Genomic DNA, 24,910 nt, shown 5'->3' with positions numbered 1-24,910 from the left:
AGCCTGAAACCCAGGCATGTGCCCTGACCAGGAATCAAACTGTGACCTCCTGGTTCATAGGTCAACGCTCAGCCACTGAGCCATGCTGACTAGGCTAGCCTATCCATTTTTTAAAATTGATTTTAGAGAGAGAAAGGAAGGGGGGAAAAGAGAAAGAGAAATAGTGATTTGTTGTTTCACCCATTCATGCATTCATTGGTTGATTTTTTATGTGCCCTTGCTGAGGATTAAACCTGCAACCTTAGCATATCTGGACGACACTCTAACCAGCTGAGCTACCTGGCCAGGGCATGCCTATCCACTTAAAAGATCTTTCTTCTGCCCGGTTGGCATGGCTCAGTGGTTGAGCATTGACCTATGAACCAGGAGCTCACAGTTCGATTCCCTGTCAGGGCACATGCCCAGATTTCGGGCTCGATCCCCAGTGTGGGGCACGCAGGAGGCAGCAGATCACTGATTCTCTCTCATCATTGTGTTTCTATCTCTGTCTCTCCCTCTCCCTTCCTCTCTGAAATCAATAAAAATATATTTATACCATTAAAAGAAATAAAAGATCTTTCTTTCTGCAGCCAGAATTAGGCAGTTTTGTCTCTCACTACTGAGTGAGGAAGACATTTTTGAACAAATGAAAAGGCACCTATCGTGTTCTTGGTTAGAAAGACCCAGCAAATGAACATCTGACCCTCCCTAAGGCTGTCTCGGACTTAACCTGTAGCTGGATAAGTGGACCCTATAGTTTCACAGTGAAAACAGATAAACTGGCATAGCCAGGGGAAATCTGGAAAAGGAGACGAGTAAGGGGTCATCAAACCTCCCAGACCTGAAAGCATATCGAAGCTAGAATAACTGGGGCCTGTGCTTGGGCAGGCCTGCAGATCAGTGGGAAGTATTAGGAACCCAGAAGGAGAGCCATCCGTGTATGCATGCTGAGTATGAGATGCAGGAGCACTCAACCGTGGAGAAAAGGTGAGCTGTTCAGCAAGGGGGCTGATACAACCAGGTAGCCTCCGGGAGAAACAAAGTTAAATCCTACTCCAGTCCTCCATCTGAGGAAATTCCTGGTGCGTAGAAGGTGTAAGCTTGTCAGTGAAATAGCAGTAGTTCCACCAGAAGCTATGAGATGTCACATGGTCTTAAAGGAGGGAAGGCATTCTCTATGATTTAAACCCAAAGCCATAGTGGGGAAGACTGATCATTCTGACCGAATTTGAAAATAGCACACGGAGAAAACACCATAAAAAGCAAAGATAAATAATAAAATGGAGGAAAATATATCCTACCTAAAAGCTAATTTTCTTCATATGTATAGCGTTTGTGTCAATCTATAAGAAAGTTACCAAAAACTCAAAGGGAAAGAACAAAGAGTATGGACGGAATATGTATCACTCATAATAAGATCGAAACTCACGGAGATTCCATTTTTCAAGGATTAGGCTGGTAAAGGTGAAAAGGTCGGAAAGCCCACTAGGTTGTCATGGGAAACAAAGGCACTCAGGCTGTGGGTGGGAACCCAAGCAGGCCTGTCATAAATAAAATTACATCCCCTTAAACAGCACTTCCGTCCTCAGAAGGTGTCCTAACAACACATCCATACACGTGACGGTGGCCTAAGCACAAGGGCTGTGCCAGCAAAGGCTAACCCGCTTCTGCATGTGTCAGCAGGAGAGTTAGATTAGCTGTGGTTCTCAGTCAAGTGGAATACTACGCAGCTGTCAAAAGGAGGCAGTTCCTTGCTACTGAGGTGGAATCATCTTCAAGATACAATTCTTTTTTCCCCAAGACATATTCCTATGAAAAATATAAATTTTTTTTCTTAAATTTTAAGGACATTTAATTAATTAAACTTCTCAGTTTAAAGATTTCGAAAGAATTCTAGAAGAAAATTAATTTCTGGTTTCCTTTTTCTCCCACAACAAATGTAAGATTCTTTTGAGCTCCGCATTTCCTTCATCGCATTCCAGAATGTTAGTAGCATGGGAGACAGTCAAGGGCCACCCCTGAGCCTGGCCCGGCTTCCCCTGCGGAGGTGGTGGGTGGGAGGGCGACGGCCCCGCCTCAGCGTCCGTGGCCCCTTCCCAGTACTCAGCGTCCGTGGCCCCTTCCCAGTACTCAGCGTCCGTGGCCCCTTCCCAGTACTCAGCGTCCGTGGCCCCTTCCCAGTACTCAGCGTCCGTGGCCCCTTCCCAGTACCAGGAAGCCCTGCAGCTTTGCCTGGAGCAGAACATGACCATCACCGAGGAGATGGCCGAAAAGATGACCGTGTCCAAGGACTGCACGGACCTGTCAGAAGAGTCGCGGCGCGAGCTGCTGGAGCAGATTGCCAACTGCTGCATGCGCCAGGGCAACTACCACCTGGCCACGAAGAAGTACACGCAGGCCGGGAACAAGCTCAAGGTGAGCCGGCCGGAGCGGCCACGCGCACACCTTCCCTTTTGTCCCGAGTTTAGCCCAGTGTGGGGAGCTTTCCCAGCCCGGGTTCTGAAGGGTGCCTGCGGGAACCCAGAGCCCTGCGCCCCGTGCCTGGCCCCTGGCCCAGACCCAGCTGGGGGCGCCAGCTGCCACGGGTGGGACAGGCCATGCTCCCAGCTCCCAGCCCGGCCCTGGCTCCTCCTCCTCCTAGGCCATGAGAGCGCTGCTCAAGTCTGGGGACACGGAGAAAATTGTGTTCTTCGCGGGTGTCTCGAGGCAAAAGGAAAACTACATCATGGCGGCCAACTACCTCCAGTCCCTGGACTGGCGGAAGGAGCCGGAGACCATGAAGACCATCATCAGCTTCTACACCAAGGGCCGGGCCTTGGACCTGCTGGCGAGTTTTTATGATGCCTGTGCCCAGGTACAGCCCCTGCTCGCCGTCTGGGGGCCGGAGGGTCCTTGGCCCATGGGTCCTGATCGCCTTGTCTGCGCAGGTGGAGATCAACGAATACCAGAACTACGACAAGGCCCACGGGGCGCTCACCGAGGCCTACAAGTGCTTGTCCAAGGCCAAGACCAAGAGCCCCCTGGACCAGGAGACCAAGCTGGCGCAGCTTCAGAGCAAGATGACGGTGGTGAAGCGGTTCATTCAGGCCCGCAGGTGCCTTCCTGAGGAGGCGGGGAGGCGGGCACTGCACCTCGGGCCCCAGGGAAGCCCTGAGAAGCCCCCCCAGGCTCCCCCTCACTGCCAGGGACCAGACCCAGGTTCCATTTCCAGGGAACATTCTTCAAAGGAACTTCCTGGACACCTAGACAGGAACAGGTCTGAGCTCCTCTTGGGGGGCCCCCTAGAGCCTGGGCACGTGCTTGGGAAGATTGTTCAAGAAACAGCCAGAGACCGATCCGTGCACAGGGGCGGGCAGGGCATTCTACGGGAGGGGCCATTGTACCCCGGGTGGCAGGGACTGTGGTGATCAAACCGATGCTCCCCCGACGGAGGCGGCTGGAGCCTGTGGGAAGGAGGCTTGCGCAGCACATTTTCTCTGTAATTAGGAGACCACAGATCTGGGTTTGTACATGACACCAGTTTTTATTGGCGACTTACCCAGCTTTTCCAGGAGCCCGCTGTGTAAGCAGCAGCTCAGCTTCTGTCTAAACCAATGAAAGCATTTTCCTCACCTGAGAGCAGGCCCTTGAAAGAGCTCCACACATATTTTGAACGCTGCTGTGCAAAGTGGGGCTCTCGTAGGGGCACTGCCCACTCGGGTGCGTAAGTTCTGGAATATCTGCTGAGTCTGAGATACAGGAGGGAGAAGGGAGGAGATTGGGCAGCGAGGACTCTGCAGCCACAGGACAGGACATTGTGGACGGAGTCGGGGGACTCGTGAGGGCCAGAGGGCAGCCTGCCTGGGGTGGCCAAGTCAGGGTTCGACGGGAACGGGCCAGCTGGTCCTCCTGAAGTGGGAGCTGAGCCCCTGGAGCAGGGGTGGGGACCATTTTCTCTGCCAAGGGCCATTTGGGTGTTTATAACAGCATTCGCGGGCCATACAAAATTATCAGCTTAAAAAATCAGCCTGCTCTACGTGGTCAAACAATTAATTAACTCACCCCTAATGCCTTGGCAGGGCCAGACCCAATGATTTCGTGGGCCTTGTGCGGCCTGAGGGCTGGACGTTCCCCGCCCCTACCCTAGAGGCTCTAGCCAGCCGCCCTGAGCCAAGACCTGCTCAGGAAGCTCATGAGGCCCTCCTGGCTCTGTTCTCACTCTCATACCACTTGCTGCTCTTCCACAAACCACAAACGTGTCACTGCACAAGCCTTTGTTCATGCCAATCCCCTGCCCGACCTCCTCAGCCTCTCGGGTGCCCCCCTGCATCACACTGCCCCTCTGTAGACAGTTTCCTGGGCAGGGACTAGGATTGACAAATCTTTGCTGAAGCACAATACTGGCACTCTGAGCAGTCAGCAAGTTTTTGTTCAGTGAATGAGTGAATTTATGAATGAACTCCTTAGTTATTTTAATTCACAAGAATTACCTTCACAAAAGATTGGTCCCTGGTTCCCGTGAGCTCCTTTGGGGCAGAGGGCCCCGCTCTGACCTCTGACCGCCAGTCCAGGTCCTGGGTTGGGCTCAGGCTGTCTCTGCTCTCGGCAGGACATACGGCGAGGACCCCAAGGAGTCAGTCAAGCAGTGCGAGCTGCTCCTGGAGGAGCCAGACCTGGACAGCACGGTTCGCATCGGGGACGTCTATGGCTTCCTGGTGGAGCACTACCTGCAGATGGAGGAGTTCCAGATGGTGAGGGTTCAGGACGATGGGCGGCTCAGCTTCCCACCCTCAGCCTGCAGGCGTTGGGAGCTCACTGTGGAGCAGGCACCGCTCCTGTTTTATGGGGGGTTTTCTGTTTGTTTGTTTTGTATTTATTTTAGCCTTTTAAAAATATGTATTTTTTATTGAGTTCAGAGAGGAAGGGAGAGGGAGCTAGAGATAGAAACATCAGTGATGAGAGAGAATCATTGTTTGGGTCCCTCCTGCAGGCCCACACTGGGGATCGAGCCCGCAGCCCGGGCCTGTGCCCTGACCGGGCATCGAACTGTGACCTCCACTGCACCACAGCAACCGGGCTAGCTTTTTTTTTTTTTTTGAAATAACTTCAAACTAAGAAGTTACAAGAATAATAGAACCCCAGTGTAGTTCCTTTATCAGATCATCAGTTTTTATAACATTTTGCCATATTCATTTATTCATTCTGGATGTATGCCTTTACATTTCTATTGTAGGCAGGAAATGGGTATTTTTTTGAGCCACTTTGAGAGGTGCAGACATGCTGCCCCTCCACCCCTTAGATTGCTAACTCTTATGTAGACACCTGGGTGTTGAATTGCTGGGTCATAGGATGAGTGTATGTTTAACTTTCCAAGAAGCTACCAAACTTTATTTTCTTTGCTGTGGTTCGTAGCACGGTTATTCTAGTCCTGTCGAACGCTAGGAACCAGGCCCATCTCCGGTACCTTCTGAAAGCGTTATGTCAGACTTGTGTCATTTCTTCCTTACCTGTTAGGTAGAATGCGTACGTGAACCGACCTGGCTTGGAGGTCTCTTTGTGGAAGGTTCTGATAATTCCGTTTGACAGCGTGGTTCTCAAACATGTTGGTCTTCGGACCCTTTTGCCCTAGGAAAGCTATGAGCACCCCGTTTATGTGAATTATATCCACTGATGTGAATGGGAGGGGTGTTTAATCGCCTTCTCGGGTATTTGTAGATCTTCTTTGACGCTACACCAACAAGTGCTGCTTCCTAAGTTAGCTGCAGGGAGGAACGGAAGCCCTACCGCTGTACGTCTTGTGCTCTGCTGCATTGGCCCATTGGTTTCTCCTGGATCTTGTACAGCTGCGTGATTTTGTAAAATCATGTTGGTCATTTGCAAAATATTGGTTCACTGAGGTAGACAAATGTTAACACATTTCATGATACCTATTTTTTTAAATCTCATTTGCTGATATCACCACCAATCTCATCGGAAAAGTCATTAAGTATCGTGAAAACCTCCAGCTCGTGGTGGCCCGAAATTCTAACTTCGTTTGAAAACTCACATTTATTATCCTTGGCAAAAATACTGTCAGTTACTATTTTCCTTAAAGTGACAGTTTCGCTTTGTTCATTTGTGAAAAAATATCTGCCACATAACCACGTCTGAATAGCCACAGTTTATCTTTCAGTCATTTTTACAAATAAGAATGATGTTCCACGCAAGTAACGAATTTAGCTCACAGCCACACTAGCGTGTTTCCTCATCTTCGCCAGCATTTGGTATGATCATCCCGTTATTTCAGCCCTCCTGGTGGGTGGGTGGTGGAATCTCATTGTGGTTTTAATGTCCACTTTCTTAATGACCAAGTGACTCACTGGCTGTCTGCATACCTCCTCCTGTGACTGTCCAGATCCTCTTATTTGGGTGTTTGTCTTCTTGTTGATTGTGGTCTTTATAAATTCTAGACACGTTTCCTTGATCAGCACATGATCTGCCAGCTTTGAGTCAGGGCCGATTTCATCGCATCTCCAAGGCAGTGCCCGTCCCAGAACTCCCTCGGTGCGCGGTGCTGCAGCCTCCCACCCGGCTGGCGGAGTGTGCACGGCTGGCCCCTGTGCCCAGTCTCCGGGACTCTTCCTCCGGCTCCTTTCGTAGGTCTTTCCCTGGCCTCGGTGCTTTCTGCGCACACACGCGCTGGTCATTATTCAGATAAAGACTCAGAAGGACCCTCAGCAGGTCTGGAGCATGCGTGCTCGCTCTGTCTCGCCCCCTTCCTCACTCCCTCTGATTTTCTTTTTATATTGTTCTCAGCAGTTTGATGATGATGTCCACAGACATCATCTGGATTCCATTATGTTCCTCCAAAGAGTATTACTGTTTGTTTCTTTCCCCTCCCTCCCTCCCTCCCTCCTTTCCTCCCTCCCTCCCTCCCTTTCTGTAATCATCTTTGCTCAACTCAGAGTCAAACTCTCCCCCGTGTTGGGCAGCCGCTAGAATCTCTGCTCGGTACTTTAGCTTTGGTCCGGCTCCTTGAAGCCTGCCCCTGTCCCTACCCCTTGAAGAGCGCAGGGTCCGCCAGAGATCAGGGTGGAGTTCACACTCAGGTTTGAGCTCCCCTCAGACTCTCTCCTTTCCAACATTTCCTCACATTCCAGCTGTTAGGCTTGACCCAATTCTGATGCTGGTTTTTAAGCCAGTAAGGATTTGGGTTTCTATGTGCCTTTTTTTTTCTATGTGACTTTCAGCTCCTCACAGTAGCCCTGACTGGGGCCTCGCATGTGACAAAAGTTACAATTAGATGGAAACTCGTCCCCTGCTCCTCCTGTCTTCCACCTGTCAATTCCCTCCGTCTTCTTGCCCGTCTTCCTGCCCAAGGTTGTTCCCCAGGGCCCTTTAAGTTATTTTTGTGGGTGGGAAGGTTGGTTTAACATGAATTACTCTGCCACTACCGGAAGCTTTCCTCCTCATTCTTTTCCATCATAAGCCTCTGATAACCAACGTAACAGTTATTCCTGGATGCATTTTTCCTTTGTGTTCCACGGGGCGTCACACAGACTTTGTTCCGCCTGCAACATCTCCTTCGGCCACCCGCTGCCTTAACTCCCAGATAGTTTTTCTGGTGAGACTACAGTGACCCCAAGGAATCTCTCGGTTCCCCTTCCTCAGTCTCACAAACTGAGTATTGACAAGTTTGTTTCAGAAATATTGCTAGTGAACTCTGCCAGCCTCATTAGCTGAGGGTTCCAGAATTCACAGGAAATTTCCAGAATTCAGCAGCAGCTCCCCGCAGTGTGAAAGGTCAGCACCACGAAACCCGGATTTCCTGACCTAAGCACTTATTTCCTCTTTGCCCCCCACCATGTCCACTCACCCATGTTGTTGTTGGGAGAAAACAACTCTAAATCCAATCTCGACAAGGAGAAAAAGTGAGACAAAATTGGACTGTGAAGATGCTCAGACCACTGCATCCTCTGCCCCCCCTCCCCCTCTCCCCCGCCGCGCTGTGTGTGGGAGGCAACCAGTCGATGTGTCTCTCTCACATCAGTGTTTCTCTCTCCTCTCGCCCCCAAATTTCTTTCTTCATTTTCCTCCCGCCCACTCAGTTCTCACTGCCTGTTGAGAGTCAAGTCCTGACAGTTGGACAGTGATATCTTCAGGGGTCAGGTGTCTAGTTACATTTCTTTGTTGTCCTTCATCTGTCTTTGGTGACCATGTCTTCCTTCCAGAAACTCTGCTCCCGCCCTTTATTGAAGAAATCAGCTCTGAGACCAAGCAGTTACACCGCTGGGTCCCTTCTGACCACCTAGTTCTTCCCTCCTCAGCTCTGCTTCCTTCCCTTCTCAGTGTAGGCACTTCTTTCTTTCTTTTTTTAATTAATATATTTTTATTGATTTCAGAGAGGAAGGGAGAGGGATAGAAAGATAGAAACATCAATGATGAGAATCATTGATCAGCTGCCTCCTGCACGCCCCCTACTGGGGATGAAGCCTGCAACCGGGCACGTGCCCTTGACCGGAATCGAACCCGGGACCCTTCAGTCCATAGGCCAAAGCTCTATCCACTGAACCAAACCGGCGAGGGCCTCAGTGTAGGCACTTTTTACTGCCAGACCTCGTCTCCCCCTGCAGCTCCGGCTACTCTCACCACCCTGGGCTGGCCTCAGTCTTAGTGCTGTGTCCTGCGTGCCTAGCACAGCACCTGGCCCACAGCAGGCAAGTGGTAAATTCCTACAGGAGCCACTTCCTGTGTGGCTGTCCTCTTCCTCTGGTCTGCGAACTCCAGGGGGGCTGTACTCTGCCCATCCCCCATCCCTCCAAAAACCATCTTTGTATTTTTATCTTTGTAATCTTTATCTTTTATTTACTTTTACTATCTTAGTTATTTTGGCCCAAAATAAAATTGCTCTAAAAGTTTTTATCATCCTTAAGAAATACAAAGAGCTGCCCTAGCCAGGGGCTCAGTGGTTAGAGCCTGGGCTCGTAAACCACAGGTTCCATTCCCAGTCAAGGGCATGTACCTGGGTTACAAGCTCGATCCCCAGCCCCGTCAGGGTGCATATGGGAGGCAACCAATCAGAGTGTCTCTTCACATCAATGTTTCTCTCTCTCCCTCTCTCTCTCTCCCCCCCCTCCCCCTCCTCCCTCCCTTCCACTCTCTCTAAAATCCAATGGAAAAATATCCTCGGGTGAGGATTAAAAAAGTAAATAAATACTAATATCTGATCATTATTCCTCCTAAAGAAAAATTAAAAGCTCCTAGAAATTTTTATCACATTCTCAATTGCTATCAAGTGTACCTTGTGGGTAAGTCTTAGAGGCCACATGAGGCCCTGTTCCTCCATCCTCGTGTGTGGCCCTTCCTGTGGGTGAATGGGTATAGCGAGTGTTAACAGGTGCAGGCAGACATGGCAGCTGTGAGCAGGCACCGCGGGTGTAGGCAGATATGGGCAAGTATAGGCCAGTGTGGTTAGGCATGGTAGGTATGGGCAGGTGTTAGCAGGTGTGGGCAGGCGTAGCAGATATAAGCACTCCAGTTCTACCTCAGACCCCCCAGCCCGGAGCTGCTCTAGGTGGCACCCTCCTGCTCTGCCACATATTCCCACTGGCAGGTCCAGAGGAAGTTCCACAGTTAACACTGACAATTCCAATTTACCGACCTAGGATCAAGGACCATACATACAAAGACTCACATTAATCGTAGGCCTAATCAACTGGGGTACACTGGATGCTTGGTCAAAATAAATAAGACCAACCATGTACATACTGCTACCTGCCCTCCAACCAGACTCGCCTCTGCCCCAACATACATGGAAAAGGTGGAGATGTGAACCCATCCTTCCGTCAAAGCCTCCCTGGGCCTGCTTACAGGTCCTAAGAGGAGCATGGTCCCAAAACACACATGGGCTGCTTGCCCAGTGCTCCCAGGATGTCCAGCTGGTTGTGCTGATCACAGCTTACAGCACCGGCCATCGGAGCCTGCGCGGGCGGCCCCCCCCCCCCCAACACCACCACCCTTGGGAAGGCCGGGAAGTCGCAGATTGCACCCAGTCCCTCCCTCCAGAAGCAGGGACAGCTTTCCTCTGACCTCCGGGGTCAGGAGTTCAAGGAGCCATTGCAGCGAAGGGTGTGGGCCCTTGGTTCTGACATGAACTAACCCAGTCATGGCTGTTCTGTGTGACGCAGGCCTACAAGTACCTGGAGGAGATGCGGAGGCGGCTCCCCCCCGCCAAGCTGTCCTACTACGTGAACCAGCGGACTGTGGACGCCGTGCACCAGGGCCTGGGCATCCCTCTGGCGCGCGTCGTGCCGGAGCGGATCCACCACGGCAGCATGGAGGACCCCAAGGAGGTGGACGAGGAGGTGATGGAGGAGGTGGAGAACGACCCCTGAGGGCCTGCTGCTGCGACAGCTCTTCCGGAACTTCCTAGTTACCAACAGCAGCACGAGCCTGTCTTTTTGAAAAGACTTCAGTGTTTGAGCACAGCTGGAGGGCCCAGGGCACAGGTGGCCTGCCTAGGAGGGAGTGGGCAACTTTAAGCATCCCTTCCCCGTCTCTGGTCCTTCGGAACTTCGGTTTAGCCGCTTTACTGTTGAGGGAGTTGGTTCATTTTTCCCCATGGCATTCTCCAAGCTCAGATTTTGAAGCCTAAGAAACTTCTAGAACTTCGCGGACTGAAAACGTTAGTATATTCACTGTGCCTCCTCCCAGCACCCAAGAAGGCTGCCTGACATGCATCCAACAGTTTCCAGCAAGATACACAGTTCCTGACCCCAGGGCCATCCTGAGCAGACACGAGCGGCCAGTGGTGGGCTCTGTCAGGCAGCCTGTGCCCTGGCACCAGCTCCCGCTGTGAGGGAGGAGCTGGCACCATGACATCTTGAGGGGAGGGGGGCCCTGGGCTCCACCCACCAGCCGCTGAAGCTCTTCTAATAAAGTTTATTTCCTCAGAGGCGTGCGTCCCCTTCCTGCCCCACGTTTCCATGTCTCCCCTGCAGAGGGCTTGTGGAGGCACGGGGGTCCCTGTCCGAGCAATGACAACCACAAAGCGTGGGTTTGAGCACCTGTAGCTCCTTTTTATTATTCTTTGTTGTTTTTTTTAACATAACCTGCCATTAGGTGAGGTGGGGGGTTGAGGACACAATGGCAAGAAGCCCACGGGGGCCCAGCAGCCCGCTGCTCTGCCGATCTTGGCAGCTCCCACTAGAGCACATCCAGCCCTGAGCAGCGCACCCTCCCCACCTCCCCTGCCGCCACCTGCAGAGCCGGCTCCTCAGGAGCCCCCCACCGAGTTCAGGGTGCTGTCGTTGGGGCAGTACCAGAGGCCCTGGCTGAGCACTCAGACCTTCTGGGCTATAAACAGCGCAGGCGGGGCCTTCCTGCCTGCACGCTCAGGACCAGGTGACGGCCCATCCCACGAGGGGCTGCACCACAAAGCCCACACGTCAGCCTGGCTCCGCGGGCCTTGTGCTCGGCCCTCCCGGCCTTCCTTCTTCCAGTGGGAATGGTGCCCAGGGACTAAGGAGGCGACAGTGGGAGGAGCTTGTCTTTGAGTTTCTCCAGCAGCAGCAGTGCCTTCACGGCCAGCATTCTGCAGTCCTCATCCGGGTCCTTCTCAGCCACGTCTGCCAAAGGAGGAAATCACTCCAGAGCACAGCATTACATGGTGCTGAGCAGCCGCCCTCTTCAGTTGTGTTTCATTACGTCTTCCTGAAGGAAGCCCCACGGGGGCCCAGCGTGGCCAGCTGCCCTGGGCTTCAGGCACCAGACCCTTTGCTGAGGTCCCCAGTGAGAGCAGCACCTTAGATGCCAGCAAAGGGCCTTCACTGGGTCCCTGAGCAGGAGCACTGCTCCCCTCCACCCAGGCTGGGAACTCCAGCAGGTGGGGAGGCAGGGGGAGGCTAAACACACCCCTCCACAAAGCCACTCCAAGCTTGCAGCTCTCACCCCAGAGAAGGAGCCTGCACCCAAGACCATGGACGAGGGTCGCTGGATGCCACACGCCTGCAGCACGAGACCCCGAGAAAGCCCAGGCACCGCCCAGAACTGTGCAGACATGTGACATGAGACATAATCAGAGAAACCCACACAGGGGCTCTGCACACGACCAACAGGACGAAAGACACTGGGGACAGTGGACTGGAGGAGCTGGTGGGGGTGCAGGACAGCTCGGGACTCTGGGCGGGACCCGGGATCCGGCAGAAAGAAAAAGGCTGTCCTCGCATCACTGGGCCCCCAAGTGTGGCCACAGATTAAATGGTCCAGTCCCAGCCGTGTGCCGAGGGTAGAAGTTGGAGGGGTGGGGGTGGGGGGGCTCTGAGGCCGGCTCAGCTGGCTACAGGTGGGCGGTTATACTCATCACAACAGACTTCTTTTTTTGTTTGTTTTCCCCCCGCTACCACAAATTATGCAGTCGAGTTCCCCACATTTGGGGAAATCACCGAGGTCAGCACATCCGGAGGGCAATGGCTAAGCCTCGCCCTCGGAAAACCACCTTCGTGATCGTGTTCTCTCTCCCGCCAGGTAAGTATACAACAGACTTCTTAAAAAGAGCTTGTAGGAAAGGAGGATGGGGACAAAATATGTCAAAACACGAATAATCAGAGAATCTAGGGAGGGTACACAGTGCTCACTTTATGAGTCTTCTAACCTTTCTGAGTTAGAATTTTCCAGAATGAATACAGATGCCATCTCCCACATCAGGGCGCCTTCTCTCAGGTGCCCTGCAGGACTCCCCAGAGTGACCCAACAATGGCCACGTTCCAATCCCCACACTGGGGGGGACACACAGCTGTGGACTGGGGCTCGCTCAGCTCTGGGGATCCCCTCGATGCTCCCTGCACCCTGACAGCCGCCGGCACCCTCCAGGCTGCACTGGCCTCCCGTCCACCTTGCAACTGCAGCCTGGGGCCCCGCGCTCACCTGCCAGCCATGACCGGGCTTCCAGCAGCTCATCTGGTAGGTCTTCCAGCAGCCGCTCAGCCGGGACGCTGAGGAGGACGGAGGAGACGGCAGACAGCAAGCCCCGGCGCACGTAGCTGCCGAGCAAGGTGAGGGCTAAGCCCCAATGGAGCCACAGGGAGACCCCGATTTCCCCCCGAGCACAGCAGCCATGCCGGCCACAAAGCATGCCTGGCCCCGCCTAGCCCCCTTCCTCCTTCCAGCAGGGCCAAGCTGCCTCTCGGCCACCCCTAGGAGCCGCCGTCAGCCGCCCAATTTCCACTTTCTAGGATTCAGAGCCCACCCGTGTCCACGTGGGGCCACTGCCCTCAGTCCCTGGCCACTCACGTGTCACCATGGAAGCGAAGGGCCCACACGAACTCCAGCAGAGCCTTGCCCATTGACACCGCCACCTGAAACAGCAGAGGCCAATGGGCATGAGTCCTGGCACCCAGCAGTCCCCACCTCGGACACTTTCCTCAGGTGCAAACACTCCTGTCCGTAGGGCCAAGGTGTGGACCGCGGGAAGAACAAACTGCTGGCACACAACCTACGCAAGGTGGGGGCCGTCAGCTGCAGCTCCCAGCTCACCGTGGTATTCACAGCCAGGTACATCAGGGCCCCTAAGGTGTGGGCCAGTCTCCCGAGAACCAACTGGTCATCTCCCAAAAGATCGAAGGTCACCAGAGGCCTACAACACAGAAGCAGGTGAATGACGCAGGTCAAACACTCGTCAACTTCCCAACCGCCTGGGCCAATGGACACCCCTGCCCCCTGGATGCTGCTCCCCACCGCCTATCCCCATGCGGGACCCGGAGCCATATGGGAAGGTGTTAGACAGACACCCAGGCACCCTGCAAGGCTGCCTGGCACCAGCCCGGCCTGGGTCAGGAAGGAGGGGCCGTGCACTTGAGGGAAGCAAGGCCACCCACCCCGGCCTTGCAGCGAAGGCAGCCGCCTCGCCCTGTCCCTGAAGGGAAGGGCTCAGTCCCCGGCCCTCCCCACCATCCCCAGAGCATCACTCCATGTGTGACGGTGGCCAAGGGGACGTCCAGCCCACTCAGGCTGAGGCTGGACAAGGAGGCAAAGGGAGGGTGGGCAGAGCACTTGCAGCATCGAGGGAGCACAGCAAGGCTCTGACCCCACCACAAACCCAACAGAAAATGTGACACTTAATGCCCTTGCCATGTCATTTACTTTAAGTTCCGAACGACCACAGCACAAGTCATGATCCTGCTGCTGCCTAAAGCCCCACCTCGGGCCCCACCCTGGGAAGCCGCCTGTCCTCAGAGGTATCCAGGGCTCATTCCCCAAACCACGGGCTTCCCACTCACCTGTCAAAACCCTGAATGAGGGGGAAGAAGAAGTAGCCAGCCACGGAGTTGAATTCATTGGGGCTGCCAGCAGGTCCCCGCCTGGAAGAGCCCTGCCAAACACACAGGGAGCCACATGGGTGTGGAGCACGGCCTCCCCTCCCCGTGCAGGACACTCTCCTGGGGGGGCCGCCTGTGTGCCATGGGAGAGTATGCAGCCTCCCTGGGCCCTACGGGCTGGATGCCAGTAGCACCCAACCCCATGACAACCAAGAACGTCGCCAGCCCCAGCTGGTTTGGCTCACTGGATAGAGCGTCGGCCTGAGGACTGAAGGGTCCCAGGTTCAATTCCAGTCAAAGGCACATGCCTGGGTTGCAGGCTCAATCCCTAGTAGGGGGCGCGCAGGAGGCAGCCAATCAGTGGTTCTCTCTCATCACTGATGTTTCTCTCTCTCTCTCCCCCCTCCTTTCCTCTCTGAAATCAACAAAAAATATATTTTTTTAAAAAAAGAATGTCTCCAGACATCGCCAAATGTCCCTGGGGGGCAAGATCAGCCTAGCCTAGCAGACCCCCAACACAGCCCAGACCAGGTCACCTGCTGCTGACAGGATTCCTGGGCCCTTTTTTCATACCTAACTCTGCATCCATGTCTTAAAACCAGTTCAGTTTGATGCCCTATAGCATGTCACGCCCCTCCGTTTGTGCCCAAAACTCTCCTTTCACAGAACACCAGCACTGCAGCCACCCCGTCCATGCAGACCGGGCCTCCAGCCTGCCCAAAGCCCCCACCCACGAGGGCCCGACCCGAGTCCTGGCTGACCTTTGAGAACCGCCGGGTCTTCCTTCTGATCCTCTCGTCCACCACAGCCCGCCAGGTGGGAGCCGCGGCGCAGCTGGGCGGGCAGGTGGGGCCCGGGGAGCCACACTGGGAAGTCCTCCCGAGGCGCCCGGGCCGAGACAGCTCCTGGGCTGCCAGAGCCAGGACCTAAAGGGGAGAGACGCAGGGCAGCCGCTGTCGATCTGGGGAAGGATTTCTAGCTCAAGGTAAACCGAGTGTCCCGTTAGCACCAGCAGCTCTTGCGTCGAGGGGGAGCTTCAGCAAACCCCGTAAAAAGACAGTGCCACGTACCCCATAATCACTTCGCTTTGTGGGGGACAGGAGGGGAAGGGGGGCATGCTCCCTGGAGACCAGCCAGAGCCTTCACTCCCCTCACAAGGGCCACTTCTCTTCCCAAAGCTCATCCAGTCCTGACCGCTGCCTCACAGGAAAGGGTAATGAAGCTACATGTGGGTGGGCCCTGAAAACACGAGTGGAAGAAGCCAGACCTAGGTGGCCATCAGTACGACTTCCCTTATAGGAAGCACCCAGAACAGGCAAATCCACAGACAACAGAGTGGACTGGTGGTTACAGGGGAGGAAGTGCTTGTGGGAGATGCAAGATTTTCTGAAAGCAGACGGATCTGATAGACACACAACATTGCAAATGTACCAAATGCCACTGAGTTGTAAACAGCAAAATGCTGTATTTTTTGTGTTGTCTTAGTCTTTGCTTTACTCTACATCAGCGGTCGCCAACCTTTCGGAACTCGCGGACGGTCCGCAGACCACCGGTTGGCGACGCTGCTCTACATAACATGTAGCATCTTAATCAGCGTTAAGTGCACAGTTCAGTGACATTAAGTACATGCACGCTGCTGTGCAACCATCACCACCATCCACCTCCAGAACTGGTTCAGCCTCCCAAAATGACCCTCTGTCCCCATTAAACACTCACTCGCCCCCTCCCTCAGCCCACAGCACCCACCATCTACTTTGTCTAAGATTTTAACTCCTTAGGATGTCATGTATGTGTAACCATACAGTATCTGTGTTGTGTCTCGCTTATTTCACTTAGGAAAACTACTTCCCAACGCATCCACACTGCAGCAGATCACACAGATGCTGGTCTCGGGCTCAGGTCCAGTGACAGGTACTCAGGAGGCCTCTGGCTCTGCCCAGGTAGATTTTGGCAAACACCAGCTCCCTGGCGTTGCACCAGGCCTGGCCCCTCCCATGAGGGCAGCTTGGGCCTGACAAGTGGGACAGGGGCCCCAGGGCACTCACGTCCAGGATGTCCATGCGCTGCCGGAGGCTGTAGTTGATGGCGTAGAACTGTGAGGTCAGATACTCCGCCACCTGAGCCAGGCAGATGAGAGGTCGCAGTGGATCACAACTCCAGAGGTAGGGCCCCCACACAGACACTAGCTGGGGGGGCACAACCCTGGCACCCCATAGCCAGCGGGACTCACCCGGGCCGGGTCTGTGACGGTGACGGCCACCAGGGCTCTCTGGCGCAGCCCCTCAAATCCCGCCACGCTCGTCTTCTCCTCCAGGTGCAGGAGCACCTGCGCTAGCTCCACACTCACCTGCAAACAGGTCAGGGCGCCTTCAGCCCCCGGGCCTGCCCCGGGTCCCCCACAGCGTTCCGTTTCTTTACAATGGAAGGGACACCTCTCGGACAGCCTGGGACCCTGTTCTCCACCTCCCATCCCAGCAGAGGCCCCAGACACAGGCCTCCTAAGGGGACAGAGAGCCAACGAAACATACAACACGAGCCACACCAGGCTCCCTGAGGGCATTGCTCACTCCCATGACCCTGCCGGCCCAGTCCCTCTACCTGCTCACCTCCCGAGTGGCAGCCGGGTTCCTGACGACCAGCCCCTCAAGGGTCCGCAGGGCTGCCTCCCAGCGCTCCCAGTCCTCGGATGTGGTCAGGGCTGAACCAAAACAGGCCTCCATCATCCCTCGGCCCTGACCTTGACCACAGCAGAGCCAGCAGCCAGGGTCTGGGCGCTGGGCAGAAGGCAGGTGAACCCCCAGAACATGAACAGATCCCATGGACCAACCATCCCAGGGCAGGGCTGTGCTTGGGGTTGGGGCCTTGCCACAGGGCACTCAGCGGGGGCCCATGCCATGTGGAGAGGCCCACCTTCCACGCAGTCCCGGACGTACATGGGCACCTTGCCACTCTTCAGCTCTTGGTCCCCCGACATGTCATAGGGAACAAACTCATCATCGCTGTGGAAGAATCACAGACATGAGGAGCCTGCTGGTCACCCAGGAGCAGAAAGCAGGCAGGAGGGAGTGCCTGAGAGCTGAGGCTGGGCACCCTCCACCAACAGGACAAGCTCCTGAGTCACCAAAATTCATGTCCCAGGCCATGGCCAGGTAGACCAATTGGTTAGAGCGTCGTCCTGATGTCCCGACATGCCAAGGTTGTGGGTTTGCTCTCCATCAAGACATATATTAGAAGCAACCAATGAGTACTTAAAAAATAGCCCTCGCTGGTTTGGCTCAATGGATAGAGCATCGTCCTGTGGACCAAGGGGTCCGGGTTTGATTCTGGTCAAGGGCACGCACCTTGGTTTCAGGCTCCACCCCGGCCCAGGCCCTGGTTGGGGCTTGTGCAGGAGGCAACCAATCAATGTGTTTCTCTCACATCAATGTTTCTCTCTCTTTCCCTCTCTTCTACTCTCCCTAAAAACCAATGAAAAAATACCCTCGGGTGAGGATTAACATAAATACATACATACATACATACATACACAAATAAATAAGTAAATAATAAAACATAAGAATTCACCTCCCAGTCCCTGAAGCTTCAAGAACGACTGACAGGGGAAGGCTAACGTGACGCTGAGGCCCTCCATGCTGGTTCTCATACTGGGCGAAAGACTGGAGAGAGCTCAGAGCCAGTCCGGTGCTATAGGCTGACCCATTGTTTCGAGTCAAGCCCATCACCTCTCGAGTTCACCTCGTGGCTCTGACACCAGCATGGGGTTGCCCCAGGCCTCAGTGCCTCCCCCCGCCCCGAGATCTCGGTCCTACCTGTCAAGCTCAGAGTCAGAGCCCTGTGGCCGCACCTGCGGGACTCCACCCTCTACAGTCTGTTTGTCAGGGGTCTCTGCAGCGACTGGAGCGACAGGTGAGCTTTTGGGAAACAAGGAGGAACCCTTCAGGGACAAACTCACAAATTTCTGGTCCCAGAACCTATGCTTCCCAAGGAAACATTCCTTCCACCCCAACCCTAGTCTTCTGGGCTTCTGTCTCGGCAACGTGGGTCCAGGATGACAAGACAGAGTCCCAGGCGCGTGCAGAAGCTGCCCACCCGGCTAACCGTGCCCAGCACCCTGGGTGGGAGGAACTCACCCCGCCTCCGAGGGGCTGTCCACAGCGGGCTGCGGGGTGGCCAAGGCCAGCATCTCGCAGCTCAGTTCATCCTCTTCATACTGCAACAGGAAAGATCTGGAGTCAGCTGGGATGGGTCTGGCAGGAGCAGCAGAGCCAGGGCCCCTCCAAGGCCCTCCCGCTGCAGCCCTGGTCCAGCCTCTGACAGCCAGAGCCTTCCAAGAGCAACCTTCCAAGCCTCCACCTTGCAGAGGGCAGCACTGGGTGTACTGAAGGCCAGAGGGCCCCCCCATCCTGAGGGAGCCGAGAATGAGAATCCCCCAGGACACAGTAAACGTGGCAATGCCCTGAGGGCTCAGCGGATGGAGAGGAGGGGATGCCTAAGATGACCTGAGAGTTAGACACCCACGGATCCCCTGGGGGGCCTGCTCGGGCCCAGCTGAGGGGCAATACCTCCACTCCCTCTAAGCTGTGAACCCTCGGGAGGGCCACCAAGGCCGAGTCCGCACTAACAGAGATGCTCCATGAGCTCCATGAGCACAGACCCAGGAAGGTGAGGTGACATCGAGGCTGGAGCGACAGCAGCTTGGGGAGACCACGTGGGCACAGCCCTCGCTCACCTGGAACTTCAGGGGAGGCCCCTCAGGGTGGATCCGGGCACTGGCCACCTCGGCCACGACCATGCCCAGGCGGCGCACGGCTGGTAAACTGCTGTCCAGGCGGCACTTCACTCCTGCCATTAGGCTGGCCAGCAGCTCTGGGGAAACCAAGGCATACATGCTGAATGTGCCGTGGGGAAGGGGGCAATGGGGACAGGGTGCCCGTGCCACCTGCTCACCGTCCCGGCTGTCCTGGAGCTCAGCGTCCCCCAGGTGCGCCAAGCAGATTAAGACAGCTTTGCTGACATAGCACTGCTGGGCCAGGGGTGCGTGGCGGATGGCGCTGCTGCTGCCCCACGTCTCCATGAGCTCCTTCAGCGCCTGGTGGGCAGCACAACCCTGGCCTGGTCAGACAGCCCCAGCCTCCGCTCCACCCAGGCAGGAGGCTCCCTCCCCGTCCCACCAGTCGGCGGCCCTGGGACGCTGCAGGGACTGAGGGCCCGACACGACTTGCCTGTACGAGGAGTGGGCGCCGTTGGCTGTCCATGGCCAGGTACCCCAGCAGGCTCTGCAGCACAGGCGTCTGCGAAGGAAGCCGGGCATCTCGTCACCGTCTGCCAGGCAGATACCACCGCCTGCCGCCTGCCTGGCCAGAGTTGCCCAGGGAGCCAAGGGCTGTCCGCGCAGGAGTCCCGGAGCAGGAACGGGTCTGGGCTAAAGGACGGGCATTTCCCGGAAACGAGCGCTGTTCCCGCTACACTTGCTACAGTCATTTCCCTGGGGCCTGAGGCAGCCCGCGCCCACCTTGCGGCACTCTCACCGGGTATCGGTACTGCAGGAACAGAAGCTTCTGGGTCATCACAAACCGGGCCTTCTTACTCTTCAAAACCAGGTTCCCCAACAGTCGAGCGAGAACTTGAGGCCTGTGAGGCGCAGGTGAGGGGGGAGGGGATCTCAACACCTGGGGCTGGGTCCTGGGCTCTGCTCTAACCCCAGGGAGCCCGGGGGTGTTGCAGCTCCGAGTGGATCCTGATTCTCCCTCTTCCTGATCAACACGGAAACCAGGAGAGCCCAGCACCTCAACGCATCTGACTGCACCGAAGGTTAAATACTTCACCTAGAGCAGGGGTGCCAGCCTTCCCTATGAGGGACCAGAAACTGACTACCTACACAGGGGTGGCAGGTAAGGTGTCACCTGCACCCACCTTCTGCCTTCTTGGAAGAGAAGCATTTACAGTGGGAGGGGACCTTGGTTCTTACCCAGGGGCAGTCTCCACAAGCCCTGTCAGCACGGCCTCCATGGCCCGGTCGGGCACGCATTCCACCAGGCGCCAGCAGACCCGCTGCCAGAGGCAGCTGCCCTGGGTGAGTGCTGTCAGCCGGGGCACCAGCACACCCAGGATCTCCTCTGCGGGAAAGCCAACAGGGCCATGGGGCATCCAGTATCCGTAGCCCACAGGCCCACCGGCTGCATAGCCAAGCCCCCACCAAGGAGCCCACGACAGCTGGCATCAGCCCACCCACGACCAAGCCCAGGCAAGGGGACCGCTGCTGTTTCAGGACACACAGCCATGCTCCGACCCTCTGCCAGGGAAAAATGCGCCCCCCCCACAGGACAGCCACCAAGAGGAAGGGGGAGGGGGCCAGAACACGCTGTAGCTTCTCCCCAGACAGGAAACACTCACTCTGCCTCCCGTAGACACAGGCTTTCCCCACGACCTGAGACACGAAGGAGACAGAGCAGTCTAAGCCGCCTAGGACAGGAAGGAAAGGAGATTTTAAAGGAGGGCTATGGCAAGGCTATCGAAGAATACCTGACAAGTGGGGCCATCCCTCATTCCTGGGCAGGCGGACACCGTGCCATAAAAATGCCAATTCATTCACTCTAAACCATTGGTTCTCAACCTTCCTCCTGCCGCGACCCTTTACTACAGTTCCTCATGTTGTGGTGACCCCCAATTTCATAGTTACAAATTGAACAGAATTAAAGCATAGTGATTCATCACAAAAACAATATGTAATTATATATGCGTTTTCCAATGGTCTTAGGCGACCCCTGTGAACGGGTCGCGACCCACAGGTTGAGAACCGCTGCAACCAACCATAATCATAATAGGCCTGTTCTAACTTGAAGAGCCAACAATAATAACTGTTTAAAAACCGTTACACACATTTGATCACTTAATTGTCACGATGATCCTCCGAAGTAGGGACGAGTGTGGTAGCACCAGGAGAAGCACGAGAGGGGCCTGGCCAAGGCGGTCAGCTACTCACAGACACAGGCCGGTCTCTGAGCCGCCCAGAGGGAGGAAGGGAGGAAACAAGGACACAGGGACCAGGAGAGGGTGGGCGATACCGGCTCCACAAGCAGAGCCAGGATGGTGGAGCCGACCAGGTTTCAGGCAGGACCCACGCACAGTGGGAACAACAGGAATTCGGAGTCTGTGATCTAGAGAGGGGCGCCTGCACAGCCCCTGCCGGTGACATTCTGGGCACCTTCAGAACATCCCAGGGCATCACCCAGTAAAAGGCAGTGGGGCTAGGAGGCCTGGCAAGGTAAGAGCCTCACCTCCCTGTGGTCCCTCCCCCTAGACAGTGATGCTGCCTCCTTCAAGGACAGTCCTGGGACTCCACGAAGCAACACGCGTGAAGGGCCTTGAGCAGCACCTGACGCGGCACCAGCTCCACCGCCTCAGCTGCTGGAGCGCTAGGCACGCCCATGCGAGACACCTGACCCCACAAATGACGCTTCAAAGACTTTGTGATGAGGGGGTGAACAAGAAGCCGCTCCCACAGTGCCCCTCCAGGCAGCCAAGATGGCCAGTGACAAAGACACTGAGAGCCGCAAGCTAACAAGGACAAGCAGACCCTCGTCAACGGCCATGTCAGACGAGCCCTGTCACAGTAAGAACAGTTTTCAGATGTTCCCATCGACACTTAAGGGCCCAGCAGTGAGCAGCCCCATCTGGCTGACTTCACCAATGTCCACCCAAGAACTGAAGAAATCAAGAGTCAGCTCCATGTCCTGGCCGGTTTGGCTCAGTGGATAGAGCGTCGGCCTGCGGACTGAAGGGTCCCAGGTTTGATTCTGGTCAAGGGCACATGCCCAGATTGCAGGCTTGATCCCAGTGGGGGGCGGGCAGGAGGCAGCCAATCAATGATTCTCTCTCATCACTGATGTTTCTCTCTCTCTATACCCCTCTCCCTTCTCTCTGAAATCAATAAAAATATATTTTAAAAAAAATAAGGAGTCAGCTCCACCTCCAAGGTCAACAGCCACGAAGTGGGTAAAACTTCAGCATGTGGGTCATTGCCGCCCCAAACAGGAGACAACGTCTGACCCACCAACAGCACCACCCAGAGACGGCAAAGTGCCCAGAGGCCAGGGAGATGAGGGGGACGGCTGGAAGAGGGTCCCTTTGGGGTTGGGCGGGCTCACCTCGGAGAGAGTCCACGACCGCCTGCAGCACCCGCACGGCCTCCTCCCCGAGCAGAGGAAAGTAGCTCTGAGGGAAGAACTCAGCCAGGTTCTCCTGCTGCAGGCAGTTGCCCAGGCGGTCGGGCAAGCCCACCACCTTGATTAGGAGCGCCTCCTGGAGCCGAGGAAAGGCCAGCTCCGCCTGCTGCCGACACTGCCCCTCCATGACTGCAGCCATCCTGCCCGCCTTCAGGAACCGGGCCAGCAGCCTTGCCATCTTCATCAGACGGAAACTGAGACTGAACCAAGAGCAGGTGTGAGGGGCGGAACCCCAACCTCCTCCATCCGCAGCATCCTCGGCCAATGGGAGCAGCAACAGCCGTCATGAAATAGGTAATCCCAACAACTTAATGGGCGCTATTCCCTCCACATACGTTGAAAGGAAGAGTATTTAAATCTCACTAAGTAGCTAAGATTGCCAGCGGGGCACAAGCACCTGCTGGGCCCAGTGCCGCCCCCTACGCTTGGAATCACACTGGACACCACTGCCCTCTCCTGGCCGTGGTTTTCATACGGTGCCTGCTCTCTTCAGCAGCCCCGCTTTCCAACCAGGCATCCCCACAAGGACTGTCCTGTGCTCTGATGTGGAATCTAGGATCCCTCCCCCCGCAAGTGAGGGGTCCCAGGAGCTTGCTGGGGCACCTGGGTGCCTCACTGCAGAGCTGGGAGCCACAGGGTGAAGGAGAGGGCGATGGCCATGCACTGCCACCCCTGACACTTCAGTCTAGAGCTAACCCACTGCCTCAGCCGCAGGGACTCAAACACCCTTGTTGCAGAGATGAACACAAACCAGGTTTGATTTTCAGGTGCCCTGCTATTGGTTTGCAATCCTTCAGGCCATGCGTATGCTTTGGATGTGACCAGCCACCCCGGAATGAGACGCAGCCCCACTCACCCAGCCGTGTCCTCAAGGGCCTCCATCAGCACCAGGAAGGCTTGGTCAGCTGGGCCCTCCAGGAAGAAGCTGGCCCACAACTCCTCCAACTGGCCATTGGGCAGCAGCCCCAGCCAGTCGGGGTTCAGCTTGCTGACCAGACATCTGAGAACGGCTGAAAAGTGGACCCTGGCAAACTCCTCCTGCTCCCCAGGGAGGGCCGGGTTCTCCGTTCCTCCGAGATAGCGCTTCAGGGACCCCAGGGTGGAGAAGATGCAGCCACCATCCTCAGAAGAGGAAAGGGTGTGAACAGCCTCCCGGACAGTGAGCCGGACCGAAGACGGCACTGGATCCATCCTGTTCAGAGGAAAGGACGTGAAAGCGCACGGAGCCGTGGGCACCCACATGGGACCCAGTCTCGGAGAAGGACGCATCTCCCACCCTCTGGACGCTTATTAAGCAAACTTCCTGGGGACCTCATTCCTCTTCACCCCTTCTGTCACCCAGCAGTATCCCCTCCCTCCCACCTCTTTCACTGTTTTCACCGAGAGTCCTTTTCAGGACCGGAGGCCCTCTATGACCCCCTCTATAGTAGGTCAACCCGTCCAGGGACACATGCGAGTAACTGGAGATGGCAGGGGCCAGGGATGCTGGTAAACATTCCACATACACAGCCCCCACAATAGAGGATTATCCAAACCAAATGTCACCAGTGCTGAGGTTGGGAGACCTGGTCTCGAGGCACCCATCAATGCACTTCCGACTTCCACTCGCCAAACTCCCCTTTTTTTTTTTTGGAAACCATCGCCGTCTGTGAGTAGTATTTATTTCGGGTCGAGCGCCCCGGCAGGACTAAATACCATGAAGCAGGCGCCAGTCTGTTACCACTGCACCCAGCCTCTCGATAAGCCTGTATTAGGGGCCCAACGGTGTCCCCCAGAGCCTGGTGCCTCCCGACCCAGCCGGGTCTACGAGGGCGGCGGCACGCAGAGTGCATGCGGGCCAACAGCAGCGATCAGCCGTCCCGCGCCCCCCACCCAGCGTGCGGCTGCAGCCCACCTCGCGGCGTGAGCGACGGGAGGGGCCTCGTGGGGTGGGAGGGGTCTCCGGGCCGGGAGGAGGGCCTCGCAGAGGGCAGGGGTCTCAGACCCCGCGCCGCCGCTGTGCACCCGCTGCCGACTCACTGGGGTCGCCGAGACCCAGCTCTACGCCGGGGCCCATCGCGCGGCCGCGGAGCACGAGCTCCCGGGCCCGGGCAGAGCTGCCGCGGAACTTCTTTGAGCTGGTGGGTCAGCTGACCGACCGCGACGAATCCGCGAAGCCCGGAAGCCAGAAGGGGCGGAGCGGGCGGCCGCATCTGCGCCTGCGCCGGACGGGGGGCGGGGTCTTGCCGCGCGGAGCAGGGGCCGGAGTGGGGGGCGGTGTCACCCTGTGGGTGGGGCCGCGCGCTGGGACCTGGCTCGGAGCAGGGTTCCGCAGTGCGCGAGGGGGCGCCCTTACCCGGAGTCATCTCCAGCCCGCGCTCAGCTCCCCCCGAGGCCAGTTCTCTCCCGGGCGCCACGCGTGCGCGCTCCACACCGGCTCCATGGAGCACCGGT

The 24,910-nt window shown here is 56.1% G+C and overlaps 2 protein-coding genes and 1 pseudogene across 5 annotated transcripts in view; 1 reads left to right on the top strand and 2 right to left on the bottom strand.

The window, feature by feature from the left end:
• Window positions 1-10,891, top strand: part of IFT140 (intraflagellar transport 140) — a 93,186-nt gene extending 82,295 nt beyond the window's left edge. For 2 of the 3 annotated variants that reach the window (XM_059692624.1, XM_059692625.1), the window contains exons 26-30: window positions 2,188-2,394; window positions 2,621-2,833; window positions 2,907-3,073; window positions 4,568-4,709; window positions 10,125-10,891. In XM_059692624.1, coding sequence (XP_059548607.1) covers window positions 2,188-2,394; window positions 2,621-2,833; window positions 2,907-3,073; window positions 4,568-4,709; window positions 10,125-10,331 — 936 coding nt within the window. In that variant the 3' untranslated portion in view covers window positions 10,332-10,891. The remainder of the gene's footprint in view (window positions 1-2,187; window positions 2,395-2,620; window positions 2,834-2,906; window positions 3,074-4,567; window positions 4,710-10,124) is intronic. The other variant, XM_059692626.1, reaches the window with a different exon arrangement.
• Window positions 10,892-10,989: 98 nt separating this feature from the next.
• Window positions 10,990-24,618, bottom strand: TELO2 (telomere maintenance 2). Of its 2 annotated transcripts, none has more exons than XM_059692628.1 (21): window positions 24,350-24,618; window positions 23,334-23,669; window positions 22,400-22,677; window positions 20,646-20,714; window positions 20,221-20,368; window positions 19,781-19,883; window positions 19,475-19,543; window positions 19,200-19,341; window positions 18,982-19,118; window positions 18,383-18,462; window positions 18,062-18,163; window positions 17,163-17,251; window positions 16,859-16,950; window positions 16,483-16,599; window positions 16,298-16,369; window positions 15,014-15,178; window positions 14,214-14,305; window positions 13,471-13,570; window positions 13,228-13,292; window positions 12,862-12,977; window positions 10,990-11,564 (listed from the first exon to the last, which is right to left on the bottom strand). In XM_059692628.1, exons 2-21 carry the CDS (start codon window positions 23,666-23,668, stop codon window positions 11,458-11,460), a joined length of 2,478 nt encoding a protein of 825 aa, XP_059548611.1. In that variant the 5' UTR covers window position 23,669; window positions 24,350-24,618; the 3' UTR covers window positions 10,990-11,457. The 2 variants fall into 2 exon arrangements, with proteins under 2 accessions (XP_059548611.1, XP_059548610.1); XM_059692627.1 differs by having other exon boundaries at window positions 24,372-24,618.
• On the bottom strand, window positions 12,280-12,470 carry LOC132233975 (U1 spliceosomal RNA; annotated as a pseudogene).
• Window positions 24,619-24,910: the final 292 nt, after the last annotated feature.

The sequence above is a fragment of the Myotis daubentonii genome, chromosome 4 (assembly GCF_963259705.1).
Source record: "Myotis daubentonii chromosome 4, mMyoDau2.1, whole genome shotgun sequence".
NCBI classification, from domain to species: Eukaryota; Metazoa; Chordata; class Mammalia; order Chiroptera; family Vespertilionidae; genus Myotis; species Myotis daubentonii.
This window is presented reverse-complemented; position numbering and strand designations above follow the sequence as displayed.

What these genes read in the sequence shown, in the direction of transcription:
- TELO2 (XM_059692628.1), bottom strand. Translation starts at nt 23,668, where the DNA reads ATGGATCCAGTGCCGTCTTCGGTCCGGCTCACTGTCCGGGAGGCTGTT. An exon ending in GCCCTTGAGGACACGGCTGG is followed by an intron (nt 22,678 to 23,333) that starts GTGAGTGGGGCT and finishes CTCTTGGTTCAG; the next exon opens with TCTCAGTTTCCGTCTGATGA. An exon ending in AGCGCATGGACATCCTGGAC is followed by an intron (nt 15,179 to 16,297) that starts GTGAGTGCCCTG and finishes TCTCCCCTTTAG; the next exon opens with GTCCTGGCTCTGGCAGCCCA.